Source organism: Fundulus heteroclitus, chromosome 1, assembly GCF_011125445.2.
Source record: "Fundulus heteroclitus isolate FHET01 chromosome 1, MU-UCD_Fhet_4.1, whole genome shotgun sequence".
In the NCBI taxonomy this organism is placed as follows: domain Eukaryota; kingdom Metazoa; phylum Chordata; class Actinopteri; order Cyprinodontiformes; family Fundulidae; genus Fundulus; species Fundulus heteroclitus.
In genome coordinates, this window is record NC_046361.1 from 14,863,661 (window position 1) to 14,889,804 (window position 26,144).

The following is a 26,144-nucleotide window of genomic DNA, read 5'->3' on the forward strand; positions in this document are numbered from 1 at the left end:
ATACACAAACTTTTTGGCCTTGATACATCTGTCTTTTTTTTAGTTTTTATGACTTGTATCACAAACAACCCGTAAGTCATTTAGATTTTTACCACCCTGGCTGGGGCCTTATACGGTAATAATGGGCCTGAAAAGGGGAAGAAAAGCGAGACACTTGTTCTCCAAGCATCAATAAGAAACCAGAGCAGCCGTCTTTACAAAAAACAGGAAGGCCTTTATTGTTATTTTCTTCCACTGTTGCTGCTGAGCTGTAAACACATAGATCAGAAACAAAGCCTCAAAACAGTTTTAACAAGACAACCCTTTTTTTTTTTTAAATACAGTACATTTTAACTGCCATTATTCATAAGACACATTTTTAGGAGTTTGTACATTAATTTTACAAATGCAGATCAATATTTACAACTACAAACAAGGTATTTTTTTCCACAAAAAGGTCAGTCATGCAGACTTGGCGTGCAAGGACCATGCACAAGGACAGAAGAGCTGCTCATCTTTGCTTAAAATGACAATGTGGTTTTTAACGTGTGGTTTGAAAGGTGTTGAAAGGCCTGGTTTAAAAAAAAAAAAAGTGGACAAAACAAAAACGGAGGACTTGGCCCCTCACTCACTCTCCTCAGGCACATTTAAAGAATTCTCTTTGAGGATAATGTCTGGATCCTGTGTTTGACAACGTTGATATAAAAATGTTCCCTGAACTATTTTTCTCCCAATTTAAGGCTTGATGAATCCAGGTATTAACATTTTGGATTCTACTTGCACCGTACACCAGTGGGTTAGGGCGAGAAGCCTGTAGCCATTCAGGATGTAGCAACTGATCTCATGTTTTTGTAACATACATTTGATAAAGCTGGACCTGGAAAACTGAACCAATTTAAGATCCTTTTCTCCTCTAAGGTGTATACACTAGGCGCTAGCCGTGATGGGCGAGTTTTTCCCTGAATGTTCTTCAGCGCCAATGACTTTGGAACGAGCTAACTTAGACACGTCTGACCACATGAGGTTTTCCTGCTGCCCCGCAACTACTAACTGGTTTCCATTAGGATACAACCCCATTCTTTCCCCATGTCTAAAGTATTCTGCATCATTTCTGAGGAAATGATTATACTTGTACTCATACACTCGTACACAGTTCTCATTCTTATTCATGTATTTATCTAAATCATTCTGAATTGGCTTTTAGCAATTTTTAGGTCTGCTTAACAAAGCGGTGTGGAAAAGCATGTGTAATAATTTTTATAATTAGAATCTTTTTAATATTTCTTATATACTGGTAATTTTAAACTATCCTCAGTTATGTTTTTTTTTTTTGGAAATATAAATATATTAAATAGTTTAAAACTTTTTAGATTAGACATAAATAAAGAGTGTGATGTCACCATGATGACACCGTTTGGTTTATTTATTCACATCAAGCCTAGAGTTTAGTGGTTATCTTGTTTTCTGGGTTCCTTAACGGAAAGCTGACAAATATCCACTAATAGCTGTGTCTCAGGAGGTAATGGCACGTTTTGTGTAACACTTTGAAGGTGGCAAAGGTCTTTAGGCATAGAGCTTTATTGTCAAATTACAATCGTAAAACAAAACAGAAAAAAAGAACCAAATATGGTAAATTGGAGTCAGGGAAATGATCTAATGTTGAAAGGGAGACGTGGATATTTCATTGCACTCAAGACATTCTACAGCCATGTCCTTATTAAAAATAGTTTACTGCTTTCCTTCCAAGGTTTATTAATCTGTTCAGCAGTTCTTTAATTAGTTTTAACTTGATCAATCTCAGCTGTTTTGTGTGATGCAGATAAAATATTTCCGAAACAACAGATTCCACATGACCACGTCTTGTCGTGTGGAATGTCACTCAACATGAGCGTTTCACCCCATTATTACTTGGTGACAGCCTTTTCCAGCAAAAATATTCAGATGCTTCCAATAAATCACATTTTTATTTTATTTTTTAAGGGCACTGCAGTTTGCCAGACATTAAGTCCCGACATTTTAAAACAGATTAGTGCTGTGGTGGTTACTTCTGTTTGTCATCTGAGTCAATCCCATAATTGTCCTCTGGATGATTCTGTGTTGTCAATTATTTTATCTACTCTGATGGACACATTAGAACTAGTTCTGGATCGTCTGTTCATTTCATTTCTGGATTCTTTGGGGGAAAAAAGAGTCAATGACTCAGGCATCAAATCCCAATTTCAGGCGCAAAAAGCACTTTCTTTTTTTAAAGCATTAGTCAGCTAAACAGAGGATGTTAGTGGATGTATCTCGGGTGTTGGGTAGATTTCTTTCCTTGCTCCTAGTTAACCACATGCACACATTGAACGTCTTCTCTGAACCTGGCACTTACTTTGTCGTCCAGTTTTTCCCTTTCCCCAAACACACGATACATCGAGCTAAATCACGGCAAATCGTCCCTTCAGAATGACTTTAAAATTGCCCCGTTGAAATGTTTGCGTCTATAAACAAAACCTTTTCTTTGGCATCTTTCAGAGCTGAATCTCAAGCATGAGTCAATAAATAGTTTGTGCTGTGAAGATGTACCCGTTTTGTTTTTGTTTTTATTCTAGAACTATTCATAACATCGGAAAAATGCGACTGACCAGAAAATATATGTAAAAATACCAGATTATGGCCAAAAACTCTAAAGACATCCATAACATCCATCAGATCTATTGCTCAAGCGCCCTCCAGGAGAAAATATGGCTTACTGGAAGCAAAATATCAAGAACCAAGATCAAAACTCCTGCATAGAAGTCTATTAACGAATCCTAACCCCATACTCACAAACAATAAATATAAGAAACTGGAAACAACCAGAAGGCCAAAACTTGCACTGTGCATTAGTTGTTGATGTTCAAAAGGTTTTATATTGGTCTCCTTATGGTATACACCATGTGACCTAACAGTTAGCCATTCAGTTCAAACCATGCAACGTACCAAGTCCCAGTTTGTTTAGTAAACACGGTTTGCCGCCGCAGATAATCCCTCGAACAAAGCAAATGCCTAATTCCGCCAAGATCAATGAAGCTCCAAATGTCCGGTTGGCTTTAGGGACTTAATAAACCTGCAGGGGGTGTCATGGTTTCTGAAGTTATGATGTTTAAAGCGTATGCTGCAGAGGCTGGAGTCTGTGGCGATTTTAGATACAAAGCAGGCGACAATAAAATGAAACGGCGGTCATTACAGGGCTGCCTGTCTTACCTGCTGCAGGCCGACATTATGCTGCAACACCACATGATGGAAGTGCGGCTCGACTTAAGACACACACGCACACACACACACACAGAGACAAGCCGCACGTTGAGACTGCAGCTTCCCTCACACAGCGCGGTAAAAACAGACACGCACGGAGACGATTCCTCGAGACAGCAAAACCACTTAGAAGCCGATTTTGCCGCGCGTCATGGAGTAGCCCAGCTTGGCCTCGTTGTTGATGAAAGACATAATGCCCAGGTAGGTCTCGATGAGCAGGGGTCTCTCCAAGATCAGGACGCCGTTGGCCCGGCCGGGGATGGGGTGCTCCTTGTGGGCCTTCTTCACGGCCTGCACCAACTGGGTTTTGAAGTTGTCCAGCTGGGGAAGGGAACAATGAGCATGAAACGGGAACAACCCCTGCACGGATGAAAAACAGGACTAGGGCTGGACGATACAGAGGAAAAAGTCGATAAAATAATAATAATAATAATAATAATAATAATGATAATTATCAACAAATTCAAAACACATATTTTAAGTGCAGCCCTGGCCATTTTATGCTGTTGGTTAGTGACCTGTTTTTAGAAAAAGACACAAACACTGAATTCAAACTCACCTCATTATTCAACTAACTTTTTACCAAACTTTACCACAGAAAAAAATAACTCTCTGAACTCTTTGAAGGGGGCGGAGCTTGGTTCCTGGGTCTGTGTTTGATTGGTTGGGAGGATGTAATGACTGTAATATTAACCTACACTACATGATGGGCTAGAATGCAAAAGGAAGGAAATCTGTTATTCTATTTTATTAACCCTTTTTTTCCCCCTATTATCAACATATGTCTATCGATCGATATATATTGTTACTGAATTATCATCCAGCCCTACATAGGAGCTTAACAGCCAAATAAGCTCAATTTAATGCAAATAAGAAAATAAAAGCAGGAATCCATCCCGATAAAGGCTGCTGTCTTATCAGTAAGGGTATAAAAAGCAGCTTTGAGCTAAGCGCGTTATGCAGATTAAGCCTGGATGAAAAGCCCTTTTGTTCAGGAGGATCACTTAGACCACTAGAGCTCTGTTGTTTTCAGCTGGCCTGCGAATGCTGGAGCTGCCGTCGTTGCTCGTTCTGCCTCGAAACAAGCAGAGAACTGGCGTGTTAAGAGTCAGGCTCAGGCTTTCTGTGCTGCCACGTTTACTAAAGTGAAGCAGAGGATGCACTTATTAGAGAAACCTCTGCTGCCCAGCGTGGTGAAATCAGAATCTACCTGGCAGAGGGAGGCCACCTTCTCGTCGGCGCTGGCCATGGGGTGCTCCGTGAAGGTGGCGTAGGGCATGTCTGTGGACCAAGGGTTCCAGCGGTTAAGGAACGACGCCCGAGGACGTTTGTCCCACTGAACGCGAATCCCGTAGCCCTCTCGTCTGCAAAAAAAATAAAAAATAAAAAGTCCAAAAAAACATTACTTCTGAGACAATGCATAGTTTATTTTCTTTGATTTCTTACTAATCGTTGCAGCATATTTATGTTGCCCCTCCCCTAGTTTTTGAAACACACATACACCCCCCCCCCATGCATTTGATGCATGAGAGGTAAACCTATGAACCATAACATCACTGTTCATGTTGTCAGATTTAATATTTCTGCTCAGAGATTCTTCATAGCACCGCCGTTACAGTGACTGTAGATCACTCAGTCGCAGGCCGACGTGACATCATCTTGATCATCTTGTTCTCGCTCAGACCCGGCCCTAACATCTGTCCCCTCTGGTTGGAGGTCGCTAAACACGTGCATGGACACATCTAAGAGGATGGGGGACAAACTTGCTCCGACCACCTGTGGAAATGCTCTGAGGCGATCGCATCTGCGTTAGTTAAGCGCTCTAAAGACGTGCCATGAGAGACACACCAAAGACACACCTAGAGAGAAAAAAAATATATAAAACAGCCTTGTATTATGAGACACTTCTGCCCTAACTTAAGACGATGGACAGCTGTCTGTGTTAAAATTCAGAAGAAAATAATTCGTTACTTTTGGCTAAAATATTTAATGAATATAGCAAATTCTATTCATCTTTTTTTTTTTTTTAAACACATCCTTGCCAGATCACAATCCGCTTGCGCTGATTTTCCTGCTGTCATCAGGGGAGATACAAGGTACCGATGAGTGTGAGCAGGGTGTGTGGTCTCTGGGTTATTATCGGTTCGGATCAGAAACCTGCCGACAGCTCGTCATGATGCGGCGTGGCTACGTGCTCATGAGCCTGCACAGCAAATAAAGGAAATCTAAGCGGTTAGGATGGATGTTTAACACTAGGTTTGACCACTCATGCTTAGAGCTTCCCACTTGTAAACCAACCAGGACACAAGCCAGTGCCAGGTCAGGACTAAACTTTTCGCCTTTCTCTCCTCATCGGTTAGGGAGAAATGTCGTCTTTTTCTGACCAACCTGTTCAGTTACCAGTTTACCTCCAGGAAAAATAATAATAATGTCATGCTGCAAAGATGAAAAAAAAAATACACCTACTTGTTTAGAGATTTTGGTGGGAATTCAAATTCACCCACAGAGATGGTGTCTACGGCGTTGAGCGATATCCTGACCACTTGCTGACACAGCAGATTGATGAAATCGTACTTGCACACCAGCAGAGACCTGCACACACACACACACACACACACACACACACACATATATATATATTTACACACAGCTACAACATGACAGGTGCCACATTATTCTGGATGGCTCTGATTCACTCACCTATCAGTTATCAGAACAAGTCTCTCCCTCTCATTGTTCCAGTGGTCCACTCTGCAGAAAACCCCACAGAACAATGTTTGTTTTTATGTCACATCCTTACGCAGGTAAAGATCAGAGCATGAGAACCGGTGCTGGTGTTGTTGTTTTTTGTTGTTGTTGTTTTTTAGCGCATTAGCCGATGATGGCGCAGGCCAAACGCCCGACGGATACTCACTCTACCAGCAGCCAGACGCTGAGCACCTCCCCGTCCTCGGATGGGAGCGCCACGGTCCTGATGTCGTTCACGGCCTGCTCGATGGTACCTGGCTGGGATCAGCATCACACAACCGCTACTCGTCAGCATCACCTGTCTGCGCTCTCCTACTGACAACAAACACCGCGCGGACGAATACGCGTTGCGTCGCCAGGGGGGGGTTTGTTTTGGGTGCTATACTCTAGAGAAAATGCATTGATCACATTTATTCTGCCGCTCACCCTGAACACGAAGTAGTCCTTGACTTTCGCCTGCATCGTGGGGTTGTGCACGTGGAAAGGCGTGAGCGTCTGTAAGGGCGGGCAGCAGGCCACGGAGGCTGCGTGCCCGAAGCCCCGTCCGGCGGCCTCCGGCGGCGTGAAGGCGACCTCGACCCCCTCGTCGGTGTCTGCGTGGAGGAGGACCGCAGCGCCCGGGCTCTCCGGCTCCATCGTGTCGTTCAGCTGCAGCATGGCGGAGGAGGAGGCGATGTTCGCGGAGGGGTTTCCTGACAACCTGGCGTCTCTCTCGTCTTACGTTAGAGAAGGAATTTCCGAGGACGCGGACTCTCCCATAGCGCACCGACTGTTTTGATGCTCGGGGGAACGAGGAAGCAGTCCGGCTGGTTTCACTTCCTCTGTTTTCGTTTCCTTCCTCTTAAAGGGACATTTCCTCCAGTTCACTGCAGCCCACCCTGCTTCCAGGTTCACCAGAAGCCGCGTTACAAGTGGGTTAGGCTATATCCCACAAAACTCATCATCATCATCATCATCATCATCATCATCATCATCATCATCATCATCATCATCCATGTTCAGTTATTTTACTGGGTGAAATAAACATCTTCACCTTTATTTGAGACAAACTGTTAATCATCTTCACTGTCCCAGAAGAAGAAACCACCAAAAAACAAAAAAACAAAAAAAAAAAACCCACTTGTTTCAAAGCTTCTAGAAACGCGCAGCTTGTAAAAATTATAATTGTATTGTTAAAGTACTTATAGGTACAAGTAATAAAATAATAAATATGTTATTTTATGACTGCTTTTCTTTTTTTTTTTTTTGACCTATCCTGTATGGCAGTGTAGCATTAATAATTGTTGTCTTAATGTCAGAGAGAGCCCAACAGATTTTACTTTCACAGGTGGAGCCTTACTGCTTTAGCCAGAGTGCTCCGCGTGATTTTCATATGCAAGTAGCGTTGTTAGATTTTATTCTGGGTCTATATTCACGTTCAGTGGACGCAAAAACAGGAAGGCAGAAATAAAAAAAGAAAGAAAAGAAAAACATGCTAAAAGGGGGAAAATAGAATAGAGGAAAAAGAAAGAACAAGATAATATCGTGGGAGTCTGCTTCTACATCTGCAAAGAGATATATATATAAAAAAAACTAGCAAAACCAACCGATAGTGTAAGCTATTTCACAGGTACAAACAACCAATGCCTTGATACCGTCACTAGAAATACACAGTATTATCCTCATCACCTCAGAAATGTTCCACCTGCTCCTAGTAGTATATAACCAACTTCTAGACCAGACTTCAGTGCCAGATTATTTCGAGCCTTTTGGTGAGTCTTATCCAGCGTTCTTTTCTGATTACCTGTTGATGCCGACCCATTTGCCTCTAGTTATCTGAGCCAGCCTGATCCCTGTACCTGTTTTTTTCCAGCCCTGTTCTGACTACCTGCCTGTTTTGCCTGACCTGTTTCTGTTTTTGGATTTCTGACCTTGCCTGATCCCTGCCTGTGATGTCTGCTGAACTGTGTACTGACCTTGGACTGTTATTCGACCACAAGCTCTGTTTTTGTCCTGCCTGCACCTTTTTGTTAAAATAAACCTTCTTTAATCATTTCCACTTGTCTGGTTCGAATACTGGGTCCGTCTATCCCCGTTCATGACAACAGGATGTATAATTTGACAGCTAACGATAATAATAGGGGTTTTCTGTATAGAAGTGAATCTGTAAGTATACCTGAATCTAAGTACCTGTAAGTGTTTGTGAGACTGCACTTGTACATGTAAGGTTTATCCAGAAGATAAACCTTACATATATCTGTATGTTGAATTAACCTACTAATATTAGTAATAATTATTAACGTATAGTTAAATGTATAGCTACATATTTGCCTTTATAATACTGCCTTGTGTTATGATTACTAGATGTATAACTACTGACTTAAACACATACTGTTATTGAAAACAGAGATGTGAACATGTTCCAAATTCCTAAATTATTCCCAAATTATCAGTATAGCTGTAAAACAAAACCGTTACTTCCATCTTACACATTTTACTCGTTTCATCGCACGATATTAGAGCAGACGCTTTAAGTAAGACAATAAAATAGTCTTTCTTCCTAGCAAACAAAAATTATCTGAGCATTATTAACGTACATTTCATTTTAAATGGGTTTCTGCAATTTTACACATATCAGGTCAGTTGAAATTCAAGTCCTGACAAACACTTCCATCTAGTGGAGGGTTTCGGTAACGTAGAAACATATATCAATGAAGCAAGGGCAAAACCTAATTTGATGTCTGGAGATTATCTCAGAACTCCGATTTTGTGTTTCATTGCCACAGTAAGGTTGAAATTCTAACATTAGACAACTGCTGCCACAGACTGCAGCAGCCCACTGTAACAGTAACTGAATACACAACCTTTTGGGGCCATCTTAGATTTTTTTTGTAAGTTTTTTTTTTTTTGTTCATCAATATACCCAAAACAAATGTATGTTGCATGGTTTAAAATTCACTTTATTATCTTTGCTTCTTGCATTGATTAGAAGATCAATACAACAAATGTGGCCTAGAGTGTTCTTTCAAAGTCATGTCTGTTTCATGTTCCAAATGCCTAAATCCTTCCCAAATGATCAGTATAGCTACAGAACATGATCGTTACTTCAATCTTTTACATGTTACTAATTTCATTGTACAATATTAGAGCAGAAGCCTTAAGAGTGAGACAATAAAAGTCTTTTTTTATTAACAAACAAAAACAATATGTGCATTATTAACGTACAGTGTTTATAAGAAGCTTCCTTTTAAATGGGTTGCTTCAGGTTTACAGGTCAGTTTAAATTCAAGTCCTGACAAACAGCCCCCTCTAGTGGAGGGATTTGGTAATTTCTACTGTTGATCGTCAACACTATATTTCCTGCATGTTGTAACATAAACTCGTGGTTTCCAATCTGTTTATCTCCTGACCCATCAAACAACAGCACAAAAATCCAGCAATCAGCCAGAACTACTGCTGTTTTTATCCATATGTCACTGTCTTTTTCCATTATAAAATTATATGGAATGCATTTTTTAAACTTTATTTGATGTCTGGAGATTATCTCAGGACTCCCATATTATGTTTCATTGTCACAATAACATTCTACCTCTGACAATGAAAAACTGACACAGACTGCAGCAGCTCCCTGTAACAGCTTTTCGGGCTATCTTACTTTATATGCATATCATTTTTGAAAGCTTTTTTTGTTCAATTTCATGTTGCATGACTTAAAATTCACAGGTTTTGCCTTTTGTTTCCATTAGAAGATCAATCAAAAACAAAATCTGGCCTAGTCATATATTTGTTTCATGTGTTATTTTTTGAGGAAGCACATAAAGAAAATACTTTCTTTTCAACAGTTATGGCATGTCTGATACTACTATCTGGTAAGCACTTTGCTCTCAGACTGCAGGTCTGCTGGTGGTTCCTAGAGTCTCTAAAAGTAGAATGGGAGGCAGATCCTTTAGCTATCAGGCTCTTCTCCTTTGGAACCAACTCCCAGTTTTGGTCTGTGCGGCAGGCACCCCTTCTACTTTGTTGAATTTCTAATAGTAAGTGTGTTCTGCTGTCTCCTGCCCCCTGAATACTTTCTATAACTGCTTTTGAGTCTGTGCACACCCCCCCCCCTTTCTGGTCTAACCTCCTCCACCCACTCTAAGCTTATTATTACTGCCACCATTTCTGCTGCAAGAATGACAATTGATCTGAGAATTGTTTGGATTTACAGATTTGAAACTCTGGTGTGTAAATTCCTATTCCCACACATCCTTTTGGTGTTCTTAGAACCATTTGTGTATATTTTAAGGTAATTGTAGTCTGAATTTCTAAGGTATACATTTGTTTTGACCCTACTTTATTTAGCTTCCAAGTGTTTGTCATTTCAGAAAACTCTCACGCCCACTTTTGCCTCAGGAATAGCACTGATTATATCAAACCGGAATATTTCGGTATCTAACCCCCCCCCCCCCCCCCACCCCCCTCCCACCTCATACTCCTGAGCAAGGTTACTGGCTCTCCAGATGCCAGCGTACTTGAGGGTTCTTCTTAGGATCTTAGCTGAGCTAAGATTGCACTCTTCTGGACTGAGATATCTGATGTTTCTCCAGGAGCCTCTTCTCCAGAGTGGGGGTTACTGCCCCGAGTGCTCCGATGACCACAGGCAATACTGTTGTCTTCACCTTCCAGGCTCTTTCTAGTTCTTCTCTGAGCCCTTGGTATTTCACCAGTTTCTCATTTTTCCTGATGTTTCCATCACTGTTTCCACATCGACCACAACAGCTGTCCTCTGCTGCTTTTCAATGATCACAGTGTCCTGTTTGTTGGCCATTACCATTTTGTCTGTTTGTATCTAGATGTCTAGATGATCTTAGCTCTCTCATTCTCTATTACCTTGGGAGGTGACTCCCATCTTGACCTGAGGGTCTCCAGTTGGTATTCTGAACAGATGCTTCTGTAGACTATACCAGCCACTTGGTTATGGCGTTCAATGTATTTATTCCCTGCTAGTATCTTACACCCTGCTGTGAGATGCTGGATGGTTTCTGGGGCCTCTTTGCATATCCTGCACCTAGCATATGGTAGATCTGGATCTCTATTGCTCTGGTGCTCAAGGCCTGTTCCTGTGCTGCCATGATCAGTACTTCAGTGCTGTTCTTCAGTCCAGCCCTCTCTAGCCATTGGTAGGATTTGGTCATATCAGCCACTTCAGCTATCCGTCGGTGGTATATCCCATGCAGGGGTTTTTCCTCCCATGGTGGTTCCTTCAGTTCCTTCTCTTCCAGCTTCCATTGTCTGAGACATTCACTCAGCACTTCATCCGTTGGGGCCATCTTCCTGATATATTCTTGAAGCTTGGATGTTTTATCTTCAATGGTGGCTCTGATGGTCACTAGGCCTCTGCCTCCTTCTTTGCACTCAGTGTAAAGCTTGTGGATACTGGATTTGGGTGGAATCCACCATGAATGGTGAGTAGCTTTCATGTTTTATCATCAGTGGTCTGGATTTCCTCCTTTGGCCAAATTATTTTCCCAGCAGGGTATCTGATGACCGGCAAGGCATAGCTGTTGATCGCCCGGACCTTGTTCCTGCAATTGAGCTGACTTCTTAATGTCCTAGTGGTGTGGATCAGCGAGTCAATGTCTCGCTCACTCTTAGCGTACTGCTTTGTGTCATCCACGTACAGGAGGTGGCTTTTTTCTGAGTCGGTACCCATAGCCAGACTTGTTGATTATTTGGCTGAGGGGTTTCAGGCTTATGCAGAACCAGTAGCTGGTGTTTGGCTCCTCTGGTCATTTTACCAGTGTTTACATGTGTTGATCGACGTGCCCACTCATCTTAGTCGCTATGATGCCTATATGTATATGTGTATATATATATATATATATATATATATATATATATATATATATATATATATATATATATATATATACATAAACCAGTCAAAAGACAGGTAATGAATGAATAGACCGTATTTTAGAAAGGCCCTGGTCCAAGTAATATATCAGTAGGTTCTAAGGATCTAGAATTAAATGCATCACAAAATTTAAAAAGCACACAGGTTTTATTGCATATCAATTTCATGTATAAATTCTTCATAGCATTGGAAAGATTACATTTGGTATACATTGCTATTCTACAGAATTAACATCAGAGTCATATCTTTTCAATGAAATTTCTCTAAAGTACATCTGCAATAATCACAAGCATCAAAAGAACTGCAATTTCAGAATTGTTCAATATTATTCTACAATCCTTTATTGTTTTTCATTAGGTCTTCTCCCACCAGTCTTTTCTATGTCTTTCAAAACCTGCCCACACATCTGCCAGGCAGTCAGAACTTGAAGTCAAACCTACTAACCTAAACACATGTACAATAAGTGCATCTACAATTTTTTTGTTTTACCTTTTTTTTTTTCATCTTTTTGAATTGATACACATTTCACAAATGGACATCATTATGACTGCTAAACACGTCATGCACCATAACTTTTTTTTTTTTCATTTGTTTTCAATAAACATAACGGAGGCGATATACAACTCAAAACAAGCACCATCCATTTAAACCCATATTTTTCAAAGGTTTTTTTTTCTTCTTCAGACAAATGCACCATTGTTTTTCATTCTTTAAAATACTATACAGTTAAAAAGAAACCGTGTATATTTTTTTTAAACTTTCTTCTGTAACAGTTGGGCAAAGATCAACCATGTTTTATTATGCTGATAAAAAATATTTCAGTGACCAGAACACTTTGTGAAGTTGCCAAAATGGAATACTTCATCGCTTTTAATTCAGTTGCTTCACACAGCGCGTGATTATTACAGTAGTCCATGACATGAATAACTACACATAGTCAACCTAAAACCTTAGTGACCCAAGTCTTTATGTTTTCTAAGCACAAATTGAAAAACAATGTGTTTACAATGAATGGAATCTCATTCAGTAGAATTATATATATGTACATATATATATAAAAAAGACTTTAGTCTTAAGAAAATGAGATGATGCAGCAGTCCTAGCATCACACGACCACCTGCTGTTGTGAATCAAAATTACAGTGCTTTAGTTTTACTCTTACCTCTCCTGGTTGAGCCCAGCTGGACCATCTATTGAACGTCGAATCAGCTTTAAAAATGGATCTGAAGTCAACCAAGAGACCAAACCCTGCTCAGTTCATGGCTTGGTCCCAGTCGCCTTAAGTGCTAGTTTAAAAAAATCAGTATCAGGCCTGATCATGAAAGTCTAAGAGGGATGAACGGCGATCCAAAAGGCTAATCCCAGCAACCTACGAGTACCTAGAGTAAATGTTTCATGCTGTCTATGACACAGCTATCTTTGTAGATTTATTAGAATGGGTTTTTGAGAGCAATCAAGAGGGAGTTTAACTGGACTGACCAACAAACTTAAGGATGTTCACTCTGTTCTTTTAACAATCATGAGTCAAATCTCCTCGTATATAATCACTGAACCTGCGTGCCGTTTTGACTGGGTGCTGTGAGGTTTTCAGGCCAGACAACTCACCTGAGACAAATCGTTTTAAGATCACAACTGGTTGGTTACACTACAAACAGGACGTAACGCGTGCCAACAGAGGCAGAAATCCAGATTCAGTAATGATTACGTAATGCCCTTTAACGACATTCAAAACTGTATTTGCACAAATATGCCCTTAGACAGAGGTGCATAAATGAGACGTGTTGAGTGAAATTGTTAAAGTGAAACAACAAAAAGACAACCAGGGTAAACCTGCCACTATGTTTCAATGCCAAATAGGACTCTAAAACTAACTACAGTTGAATTTAACTATAAATAAACAACAACAACAAATGAACTTGTGGGATCTTTTGATTTTGGCACACTAATCCATCAAAAACAAGGATTCAGAATCTTCCCCTGCGCTTTGACAGCCGATCCTTCCTTTCTTCTTCAAGAAAAAAACAGGGATGAAAAGACTTTTTTTTTCTTCATTTTTGCTTCTTGAGTCTCAACGAAACAACATAAAAATAAATACATGCACACATATCTAAATTTACACCTATAAGTATAACTTGGGGAAAAGAAAAAATAATGACAACAAATGTGAGGCCTCTTGGAAATGAAATGATTGTCAAAAGAAAAAAAAACTCTAAGGGTTATTTGGCACATACCGCTCTTGCTATGAACATCTAGGTTATTGTTATTTTTACATCATGTGACAGCGTCATACAAATTTGGTCCTTCTCTAAAATAATTAAATTAACGTTTGAGTGCTCAGGAGCCTAAAACAAGCAATACTGTGGTATGTATAAGAAAAAAGTAAATATACGTATATGATGATGCAATAAACAAACAGGAAAAAAAAACACTCTTTTTAGTATAATTTAAATTCATTTTCAGCACTAACAAATTTAGTAGCCAATTTCCATGGCTATTGGCCCACATAGCTCATTACCTCATCACATTTGAATATGGGACATCATTATACAAGTAATCAGTGAAAAATCAACAGTCTACTGGTTCTGAATATTTATTTATTTTGTCTGGTGCTTTTGTTGATTCTGAAATTAAATAAAAAAAAAAAATAATAATAAGTTTAGTCGCCATGCCTGGTGGAGGAAAACCTGGAAAGAATCACTCACAAGTCCACTTTATTTCTGCTTCAACAGTGCCACCTGGTGGAAATGCAGTGTCAGTGCTGTAATGCTTGTGTTGAACATAGTGCACAGACTTTAGAGACATTATCAGTCAGTAAGTGTCTTTTAGGGGAGCCTTTTACAGGGTGACTGTGATGCTGCAGGGAGCATTGTGCACTGGGGGATGATCAGAGTGATGGAGAGTTTCAATGCTGCAGAGAAGCATTCATCATGTCCTTCACATCAACAGGAGCTTAGCAGTGCTTTCTCACAGACACAGTCTTGCAAGACGCCTGGCGAAGGGACACTCCCTCCTCTGTCGTACTCAATCAAACACGCAAACATGTGAGCGCAGGCATAGCCAGGCAAACTCGTTCGCTCTGCCTTTAATGTGTGTGACAATGAAATCCTTCACTGCCCTCGTGTCTTCGGGCTGTCCTGTCAGTCTCTTGTTTTCTGCCTGTTGGTGAGACTAAATGTTCCTCCTACTTTTCCTTCTGCCTTTCCGTGGCTTCTCTTTGCCTAGATATGGTTGAGTGGGTGAAAGCTGCTCGTCTCGGACGGTCCGCCTCCCATGCTCAGCCAAGCGTCCAAAGAGTTCTGAGAGGGCGCGTGCAAAGGGTTGTTCTCTGAGAGAGACAGCATCATTGCATAAGCCTGCAAAGGAGAGACAATCGAAATTTGAAAAAATCTCCCAGATTCATTATGTGCACATGTTTTAGACTCTCTCTTTACTTATTTTAGTAAGTAAATGAATTTTAGAGGACATTCGTGGGACTAAACAGTTATATTTGTTACTTAGTCTCTCTGTTCCGGACATTATGTGTTGTGATAATGATACATTGCAATTTACAAAATAATCATTAAACAAATAATTATAGACTGCCAAAAAAAATTCTGAAACAACTTTGCAAAATGCAGTAAAATAAAACAAAATTAAACACAATGTTGTCTGTGCTTTATGTTAAGGATGTAATACATTACAATTTAATCATCTGGGTTAACAAAATTCCACATTTAATTATATAATTGCTGAAAACTGTATTTCATATTATATATAACTGTTTCGCTTTCAAAAAGAAGAAATGTTTAAATTGGTTTGCTCATCGGACCTCTCTCAGAACTCCACAAGTCGCTGCCTATACGAAAGTGGTTCATCGTGGATATCTGCTGTTTTATACCCCCTTGACAATATTGTATTCGCCTTGCATTTAGTTGCCGCACGAAAATTTAACTTAACTCCCGCCCCTATTTAATAGATATCCAAAATCCAACCACATACCTGGGTTTTAGCCTGTCTGTACAATGTTTCTTTCAATGCTTCAGACTCTAGCGAAGTGTTAAATATGTCTTTAACATCAAAGGATTGCTCATCAATGGCTGCTTTACGTAAACCGTCCAGGCTCTTAGGGAAGCTGGGCAGACTCTCCAGATCCAAGAGAGACCCCTCCTCCTCTATACACCTACACACACGAGGCACGGGTGAAGGGAAGGATGGAGCGGCATTGAGGGATGGTTAAATGAATGGAGCAAAAGACAGACATTTAGATGAGACAGAGGGAGCGTTTATGGGATTCAAGGAGGGGAAAACATTGAAAAGAGGAAGTAAAATGGGGAACGGTGAGGAGGAGATAAAGAGAAGAGGGGTATAGTTAATAAAAGGTTAGAAAGGCAGACAGGATAAACTGACAAAGTAATAAAAAAGGTTTAGTAGAAATAGAGGAAGCTGATCTAACATGAATAAAAGAGAAAATGAAACTGTTTTAAACAAGCTAACGATGATCTGAAGTTTGAAGGCTTTCTTTCCCCACACTGTCTGTCCTTCTCAGCACAGTGCCTGTCAAAGGTATTCCCTTAAACACTTTCACATGTTGTGAAATTATACCAAAAACACCAATTCATTTTTTGAGGGATTTTACATCATGTGTCATACCAGCAAAAAACACAACATTATTTGTGATGTGTAAGAAAGAGGACGCATGGTTTCAAATGTTTTTGTATACAAAGAAATCTGAAAAATGTGGCATTCATGCACATTTTGGCCCCCTGTACTCTAATACACCAAAATAAAGTCCAAAGACTAACTTTTTAGCCTAAATGCTTAATACTTCTCTACGGAGGGTTCACGGTTATAAACACATAACCGTGAACCCTCCATATCACAATATAGCTGGTGAAAACATTCTCATAGGACTTGCAGTTGTAATAGCAGAGAGGCTGAATACAAATGCATGCCGCACTTTTCAGATTTTACATGTAAAACATGTTGAACACCAGCTCTTCCTTTCTCTTCTACTTAAAATTTGCTGTTTGTGAAAAAAAATGTTCTGGGCACTGTATATAATGCTTATTATTAGCATAAATTAGGATAAAAGGTCAAATAACACATCTTTAGGTTAAATTGTGTTGATGTAATATATAGAATTGATCTGCCCATTTGTACACATTGAATGAATAACCATAAACCCCTAAATTAGGAGTTAATTTATTTTGTTTACATTTTTGCTGACATGACAAAAGACCTACCTGCGAGTGTGTTCATAGCTCATCGCTAATGGAGGCGTCTCTGTGTCTTCCTCTTCCTCGTCCTCCTCGTAGACTCCCGTTGTGACCGGTGATGGGGACTCCGGTGCCTCATCGTGCGACTTCTCTGTCAGGCTGCCTTCTTCCTCCTCCTCGTCGTCCCCTTCCACTTCCTCTTCCTCCAGGCCCTGCAGGCCTAGCTTAGAGTTGGACAAACTGTGGCTGGGTGGGCGCTCCTCATCGGGCTGTTCTGACCTGCAGGGGTGGGAGAGGGTAAGACGCGTTGCCGTGACTTTAGTGGAAATAATTCAGCTTTCGGATCAGGTGTGGGGTGTTTTATCAAAGCTGAAAGTTGTGCTTTTTCATATAGAAGAAACATGTATGAAATGGAGACAAAATTATTTTCTGTCAAGTTTGAAAATATTCCTCACATTCTACGAAAATAGAAAAGATTTACTCCTTTCGACGAGCTTCGAATGCTTTATAATTTCAGTAGTTACAAAAATATAACATAAACAATCTGGCCCCGATTGCCGTCAGCCTTTTCTAAGCATCCAAAAGCAGGACGCATCTTTCAGAAAAAGAAATAATCAGATGACAACATGCGCACTACAACTCCAAGGGTCCGCACAAACAACACGGGTGCCGACAATCTGCCCAAAGCTGTTTTTAAACAGCCCGACAGATGATTAATTGACCAGCACCCCCAAACAGAGAAGGAGATAGCCCCGCCTCCGACCAGGCCCTCCACAAGCCGCTCCATGCCGTAACGGCGGAGCGTAGCTGGAGCGGCTGTGGGAAGAGGCTATCAGCACAATACCATTACGGCCTGCCATCTGTACATTTTCCAGCCTGCGTCTCCACAAAGAGCCGTTCCTCCATCACCCCCCAACCACAATGTCATGGCTCATGATATCATTTCCTTTGGGATGGCAAATTTACCCCTTGCATTTTTTTTTGCCACACTGCGGACATTCATCAAATCAGACAGGGATACCTCTGGGAAGGGGTGCACGGGGACAGGATTGGGTCACACACGGTGGGGCTGTGCGAGCGGGCTGAGGGGCTGCAGGGGGAGAAAAAGTTCTTCGCTCAATCTAGATTAAATATCACCATAATCAAATTGCAGAGCCGCTCGGCAGTGTTTGTGAATGGAGAAAGAAGCGTAGCTCATTCGCTGGGGGCCTGGGTTTTGTCATTTAGTCTAAACACGTCAGTTGGGTGTTTGTGTTAGTGGACTGGGGGTATGGGTACTGCGGGCAGATTGGGGGAAGAGCTCAATCATCAGTGGATCTCCCAGATAAATGCCTAAACCAAATTCCCCCTCGGGGTCCTCTCTACCAGCTAGAGTAGCTCAGTCAGGGACAAGAAACCACAATTGGGGTGTTATCCAACTCTAAAGCCAAAGCAACGACCTGAGGATTATGGTATGGCGGAAACGCATACTTCCTAGCTCCTAAAAGCTGCCTTGCCAGAAATATCCACGCAGATCTATACTCCGTTATTGTTGTTTCAAACTTTCACCTTGGAATCAGAAGCATCTCCGACATGGAAACACTTCAAAAGTTTTCATGAGCTTCCAGGAACTCTTATTTTGACTGGCTGTAGTTTTGAAGGAAGGGAAACTATGGCTGCGAGGGCGGTTAAAAAAAAAATTATTACAAATGGCCATCCATGAATGTGTGTTTGTGTTCCCGGTTTGACTTCAGTCACTCAGAGGGAGAATAAACAGCAGGCTGTCTGGTAGGAGGACAGAAAGCATAACATGTAGTCTGAATTACAGATATTAAAATGTCAAGCCAGGCTGTTGTAGATGAGACTCTGTATTGATCCCAGATGGCAGAGGGGCTAATTTGCCACTGGGTCTGCTGGCCATAATGTGTGTTGACAAGAATAATGGGGGTGGGAGCGTGACGGAAGAAGCTCAAGACAGTAAATGAGACTACCAGAAAGGAATTCACAGCCAGGATAAAAGCAAGATTTAGATATAGAGTGTAGACTCAAGAAAAGAAGGAAAAACTGAATGAGAAAAAGAAAACATTTCAACCCTTATACGTCCTGGTATATTTGGAAGTTTCCAACAAAAGGAGTATTTAATATCTAGATGGAGAGAAACTGATCAGAACTTTGTGACATCTGTCATGGAGATAGACTGATGGTCCATTAAATAAACTGTGATAGTGTAATGCAGCGCTACAACAAATAGGAAAAAGGAATTTATAGCATGATACAGCTTTAATGGGGATGAGAACTAATTCCAAGTCTTTCTTGTTGAAGACACTAGGGAGCACTGTGTACCAAGTGCTAACATCAGCAGTGTCTATCAAAAGTATCTATACCCCTTGAACCTTTTCACATTTTTATTATGTTACAATTGCAATCGTTAGTGCATTGCATTGAGGTGAAATATGGTAGAGCAACACAACTTGCATAATTGTAAAAATCAAGAAAAAGGAAACATGGTTGCAATGTTTTCTTGCATATAACAAATAAATAAAAAAGTGTTGCCTGATTTAAGTAAATCTGATTTAACCTGATACCACCCCAAAAAAGCCAGTCAAACAAACTGCTTCAAAAGTTGGCTAGTTATTAAATCGAATCCAGCTGTGGGTAATTTAAACTCAGATTGAAAACTGTTGCTCTGTGAAGCCCTCAATTGATGGTTAAAAACATTAGTGAACAAACAGCATCATTAGGACCAAGGAAAACAACAGACATGTCAGAAAAAGGGCTGTGAAGACGTTTATAGCAGGGATAAAGCAGGGATAAGTTATAAAACAAATTATCATCTGAAAATGGAAAGAGTAACAAATGCAAACCTACCAAGACATGGTCATCCTCTAATACTGATCAAGGAGCAAGGAGAGCATTAATAAAAAAGGTGGCTAAGATGAACATGGTAAATCTGGAGGAGCTGTAGAGACCCACAACTTAAGAAGAGATTTAAAAGCCCCAAGAGTTGAGGCCTATCTAATATGAAGGGGCAGCTGGTTCCACAGTTTAGGAGGTAAACTAGAAAAGCCCGATTGCTTCTGTGGACCAGCCTGGACCTTGGGACAACTAAACACAAAAGAACATTAGATATAAGGGATCTAGAGGGCACGTAAGGCTGCAGGAGATCAGACAAATACACAGGTGCCAGCCCATTTCGGCCCTTATAGGTCAGCAATAAAACTTTAAAATCAATTCTAAAACGAACGGGGAGCCAGCAAAGGGAAACAAGCACTGGTGAAATATGCTCATGCTTTCTGTACGTGTTAAGAGGCAAGCTGCAGCGTTCTGAACCAGCTGCAGTCGTGAGAGACTGGCCTGGCTTACACCAACACACAGAGAATTGCAATAATTGAGTTTGGAGCTAATGAAAGCATGAATCACTCGTTCAAAATTATTAAAAGATAAGAAAATTTTCACTGTTGATAAAAGTCTTAGTTTAAAAAAATTATCCTTTTACGACAGAACTAATCTCAGGGTTTCCTCCAGGCAGGCAGGCTGTCAGGCTTCCCACCAGGCTAAGCATCATCTGTTTATTTTAAATGTACCGATATTTAAGCGCGACATAAAACGGTGAGTAAAGTTCCCGTCCGTGAGTAAACCTCCCGGTCGAAATAGCTAACCTGCTAGCTGTTATTAGCTCGCTAAATCTGAGTATTATTTGCATATGACTGAAATTAAATATTACATTTTCTAAAAATGGAACCTAAAGGGAGCATGTGGATAGAAAATAAAATGGGTCCAAGGATGGATCCCTGAGGAACTCCACATGTAAGGGGAGCTGAGGGGGAAGCAAATTCTCCAATGTTTACAGAGAAACTCCTATCTGACAAATAAGACCTGAACCTGTCCGGTGCAGAGCCTTTGATACCACATAGATCCCATCTGGAAAGCAAGATGCTGGGGTCCGCGGTCTCAAAGGAGGTTTTCAGATCTAAAAGAATAACTGACTTTCCTGAATCTATAGCTAATAAAAGATCATTAAATATCTTTAAAAGTTCAGTTTCAGTGCTATGAAGAGTTTTAAAAGCTGATTGAAAAATTTCAAGGATGCTATGCGTATTGAAAGGAGCTATAAGTAAGATATTTACTGAATTTACAAAATTATTCTCATTTGTCACCTGGGATGGAAGTACCATTCCCTATAAACAATCAATCCCCTCCATCAACAACGTCTTAGTCAAGTTTTCCTCCTTTAAATCCTAGAGGTACGGTCTGAAACTACTTCAGTTCAGAGTGTCGGTTCCTCAGCCAATCATATGAGAGTTCCCAGAGTTCCCAACAGAGAGCGCAGCATTTAGTATTTTATCTTTGCAAAAGAGCAGTAGCCTGCAAACATGGAAGCCAGTAAGAGAAGCGGACCAGAAATAGAACAGAATAAAACATCATAGACCTGTCCTGTGGTAGTAAAAATTCAGAAGGGTTTCACACCGTTTAAAAACAGCATATTAGATCATTGCGACAGTAAGGTGTTGTACCGATTTGAGCCACAAGGCATCAGTATTATTTATAGCTCCTTTGAAAAAGACTGCAGGTGACTAAAAACTATCCTTTCTAAAATCTTTGACAGAAAAGGAAGCTTTGAGATAGCCCTAAAATTTTAAAGAACAGAAGAATCAAGACTGGCTTTCTTTAGCAACGGCTGCACAATTGCACGTTTAAAACAAACTGGAAACACAAAGGTGTGAGTAAAGGCGGAAGACCTAGAACTGCTTGTTTTACTGTGTTTAAATCACAGTTTCTCTTTTTCTTTCTTTAATTTCAAATCTAAAGCTAAACATCCTGATAAAATAAGACAGATTAAAAAGGTTTTAACAGCCTATGGTGAATAGGCCGTAACCTTTGAAAAGTGATTTATACCAAAGCAACAAGTGTGTTTTTGTCTTAACCTTTTGTCCATGGAGCTGGAGGCCTGGTTCATCTCGTTGTTGGAAATGAAGTTGCGAATTTCAGAGAAGTATGAGTCCTCCTTCTCGTCTAAAAGTGCGTGATTGTCTGGTTCGGAGTTTGGAGAGGAGATGGTGGTTCCTAGGTTGGAGAGAATCCCGGACTGCTGGCTGACTGTAAGGGAAGGATTTCTACATGTTAAAACTGACAACTTTGGCAAACAAAATAAACACCTATAGAAGTAATCCTTTAAAAATGTTACCAGAAGGCTTTAATACATTAAAACCTTAAAAAAATATCAGAAAAATATATTTTTACAGAAGAATGTTTTAAAAGACAAAAAAAAAATCTTAAAAAGTTGATGAGATAATTTAACATGCAATAATTTGTGTTTAAATCAAATTTGGGCTATTGGTTAAAAGTCATCCTCGTTACTAAATGTTCAACTTGCTTTGCCTCAGAGAAAGCAGCCGCACATATGGCATTCTCACCAGGAATGTTCTCGTGCTCGTGCTTCTTGAGATGGCGGTCGAGGTTGGTTTGCTGACCAAAGCAGCGGTTGCACAGGTGACATTTGAAGGGTTTCTCCTTGTTATGGATATTGCGGACGTGACGTTGAAGGTTGGAGGAGATGCTAAATGAGCGGTCACAGTATTTACACCTGCCAAAGATCAGCAGACTCATTTAAACATGGGTTAGCGGTGCAGCATCATCATCTGGGGCTGTCATTCAAAAGATGATGTCAGGATTGATATTATTATTTTCTAGATATACTTGCTTAGCTGGGAATTAAGACAAATATGGTAATTTACCAGTATACCAGAAATATGAGTGAAACTATAGTCAAAAAAAGGTAGATTAAAAAGAAAAAAAGTGTAGAAACCTGTAGGGCTGTTCCCCTGTGTGTGTCCGCAAGTGTCTGGTGAGGTTTGCTGAGCGGGGGAAGATTTTCCCACAGTACCTGTAGGGGAAGACGGACATTTAACATTATCAAAAGATCTGAACTTCACCGTCAGTGTGAAGAAGTAACCAACGCTACATTCATGGTGCACTGACCTGCAAGCGTAGCGTTCCTTGCCTTTTCGAAGGATTGCATCTGAGAGGGAAGGTGGTGGTGAGCGGAAGTTGAACAGTGGATGGGTGGGGTGTTGCAGCGTATTGGGTGGCATGTCCAGTTTTAGGGCACCATAGCTCTCCAGCTTTTCTGTCATATTTTCCATAGCCGACATCTGAAATATGTCAAAACATAGAAACGTTTTTTTTTTTATTTCCTTTCGAAAATAATCAAATGTAAGTTATTTTGCGTTTGCGTAGTTTCAGTTCAGCTCACCCGTCCTGAATACGGTATAATACATGTTTATGTGCGTATTTGTGTGAAAGGCATAGTCCAGAATTTTTGTTGTGTGGCATTGTTATTAATATTTTTCCTGCAAGATATTAACTCTTTTGGCATGTTCATTTAGTATAAATACAGATTAGCTGGCTCTGGAGGAAAATGTTAATGGCTAATCCGTGGGGGTCAAAACCACAACGGACTTCTACCATTTTAAACAACTCCAGTCTCATAAACGTAATAGTGTTCTTCGCAAACTCTATTTTATGAGCCTTTAAACCGTAATCACATTTCCACGGGAAAGCTATTTACACAGAAGACAATAATTATTTGCACAGGAAATGGGGGTATTAAGTAATCTATGACCAATGATCTTTCTGAGTGAGAGATGCAATGGGAACAGAAATTAGCACGCAAAACAATTACCGTCAAACACCAAAGCATGCTGGACTTAAAAATAAAAACATGGCAAAGATGGGTGCAAATTTACCAGATTTACTTCAACCAAGAACATGATTTTGCTGCTCTTAACTGATTCAAGCAGCATTTGTAATTCTTATGCTGAGTTAAGTCATTCTTTTTTAGCTCCTTATATCTTAACAGATAACTTTAAACTATATACTTTTTGCTTTCTGTTGCTTGTGTGTGTTAAATTTGCAGAGCAAATTTTTTGGTAGCAGTTTTGTGTCACACCACAACTAACACACTTTAGTTTTTGTTCGGTAAAACTGTGGCGAAATGATATCTGTCATTTGTAAGACTGCCGTCTGGTGGATATAACATAACGCTGCTGGTAGCAGTCAGTGCACAGGATATTCAAGATAAAATGAACAAAGAACCAATTTTGCCCATTATACAGGATGACGTTGTTCTGACTAAAACTAGACACTAGATAATTCTGGGTCAGAATAACTACCTAACTGAAAACTAAGATAGTAAAATAGTGTTTGCTTAAACCTATATGACATTTTGGGTTTAATCTCGCTTTACTTTTATATCACACAGTTACTTTGACCAGGAAGCCTTTACATGTTTGGTTCTCATCATTTGTTTCACATAGAAATATAATTGGTTTATGTAAATTTGCATGAAAATTGGTTTGTAAATGATCATCCTGTGTAAATCATCATTGCCTTCTGTATAAATAACAGCCTAAAGCAAAAGTGGACATAGGTAGATCATAACTTGCCTTCGAATATTCCACTATGACATTTCTAAGAGTGGAGATGTTATAAATTGCTGGAAGTCCATTTTGGTCTCAGTGTCTCTCAGACAAACTGCTAGCTTTAGCATCTGGGTCCAACTAGTCTGGATTTATACTAAATGAAGAATTTTTCAAATAGTTGTTTTTTTTTTACTGCGGGTACGGTATATACTTATCTCTTTAAAGCATAAGTTATGTTAACTAGGAGAAAGTAAAAGGGTTATGGAGTGTACGCTTTGTAAAAGCAATGTATGTTAGAGGTTAACCTTGTTTTTTTTCTAAATACCAATAACCCACTTGACATGCAACACGTTCAGGAATGCTCAAGTACCCATTCTCCTGTGCCTCCCTTGATTCCACCTCAGTTTAGACTGATGTTTAGTTTTCTGCCTCTTACTTTCTTTTGCCAAAGCTGATGTTTCAGACCAGCGTACTAGCAAAGTACAATGCAGTTTGTGATACCCCCAGCTGATAGCCACTTCCCTTCCCCTAGAAGCTTGTGAACAAAAGAGGCAAGGCTTGTAGGAGTTTATTTGTCAAAACAGGCTTACGTCCTTCCTTTTTTTAGTGAATATAGGACGGGAGAGACACAGGGACAGACACTCCGTCTCTATGTGTTTATTCACAGTCTGAGAAACGGTTGCGGGGGGTGTGGGGGGTGTTCCGTCATGCGACTGAATTAGGGGTGGCATTGTGTTTGGATCGCTGGGAGGATCACAGCTGAGACACTCCCATATAAGAAGTTATTTTTTTTCCTGGAGGCCTGTGAAAACATTTTATCAGGGGAATTGCGATAAATTATGAGGTGATGTCTTTTAATGGGAGCTGAGGAAAGGCCTGTTTTGGATTTAAATATTAATCCCACCGTAGATGAGGCAGCGCTTGGTAATAAAATAAACTGAGGAAAAGCACATTCATAAAGTAATTTGGCCCCAAATTCAATAATAACATATTTATTGTATGTGCAAAAATGTATAGATCCATCTATTTGGATATATACGAGATGGATTGCATAGCAAAGTCTTGCTTGATAGAGGACACAGATTTCCAGGTCAGATTAAACTGCTTCCCCAATGAGAGACCCCCATTCTCCTGGACACAAACACAGGATGTCCTTGATGGACACAGTGCTATTATCTAGCCAGCCAGTCACTGAAAAAAAAAATCCTGAAGGGGTTTGACTTATTAGCCGGTCTGTGTACTCAGTTCATAAAACAATGCCACAAATAACAGTGGCGGAGCCAACCGAGGCAATCTGTTGCAATTCAAACGGACATTTTTCTTTATTAATAATATTATCATTCCTTGTAATCATGGTTTGTAGAAGTAGGGAAGGTCTGGGGACAGTCAAACAATGTTACTGATTATCAAAGGACGTGCAATAACACACCGTGTCTTCAGAAAAAGAAAAAAAAAAGGTGGGACTGACGAGGTACACGGGCGCCGTTCGGTAAACAAAGGAAGAAATCACAGAGCCCTTGAGAAAATACATCAGCACAGTGAAGTGATGGAGCAGAGAGCCTTATTAATTCTGGTTACAGAAGTGTGGGAAGCAGGAGTTTGGTATTTGCATGCAATTCAAGTTAAAAGTCAATATCGTTCTGGAACACTTTAGCCAGTTGTAAAATA

At 40.2% G+C, this 26,144-nt stretch overlaps 2 protein-coding genes across 9 annotated transcripts in view; both read right to left on the reverse strand.

Annotated features, from left to right (window-relative positions):
* Nucleotides 1–193: 193 nt before the first annotated feature.
* tprg1l (tumor protein p63 regulated 1-like) lies at nucleotides 194–6,954 on the reverse strand. Its single transcript, XM_012853587.3, has 6 exons — nucleotides 6,430–6,954; nucleotides 6,170–6,261; nucleotides 5,956–6,006; nucleotides 5,722–5,847; nucleotides 4,466–4,619; nucleotides 194–3,576 (listed from the first exon to the last, which is right to left on the reverse strand). Exons 1-6 carry the CDS (start codon nucleotides 6,658–6,660, stop codon nucleotides 3,382–3,384), a joined length of 849 nt encoding a protein of 282 aa, XP_012709041.1. The 5' UTR covers nucleotides 6,661–6,954; the 3' UTR covers nucleotides 194–3,381.
* Nucleotides 6,955–12,009: 5,055 nt separating this feature from the next.
* prdm16 (PR domain containing 16) overlaps nucleotides 12,010–26,144 on the reverse strand; it is a 231,265-nt gene continuing 217,130 nt past the window's right edge. For 7 of the 8 annotated variants that reach the window (XM_021311201.2, XM_021311230.2, XM_021311204.2 and 4 more), the window contains 7 exons: nucleotides 23,035–23,207; nucleotides 22,862–22,939; nucleotides 22,470–22,639; nucleotides 21,981–22,152; nucleotides 17,104–17,355; nucleotides 15,860–16,040; nucleotides 12,010–15,234 (listed from right to left, as the gene is read on the reverse strand). In XM_021311201.2, coding sequence (XP_021166876.2) covers nucleotides 15,100–15,234; nucleotides 15,860–16,040; nucleotides 17,104–17,355; nucleotides 21,981–22,152; nucleotides 22,470–22,639; nucleotides 22,862–22,939; nucleotides 23,035–23,207 — 1,161 coding nt within the window. In that variant the 3' untranslated portion in view covers nucleotides 12,010–15,099. The remainder of the gene's footprint in view (nucleotides 15,235–15,859; nucleotides 16,041–17,103; nucleotides 17,356–21,980; nucleotides 22,153–22,469; nucleotides 22,640–22,861; nucleotides 22,940–23,034; nucleotides 23,208–26,144) is intronic. The other variant, XM_021311221.2, reaches the window with a different exon arrangement.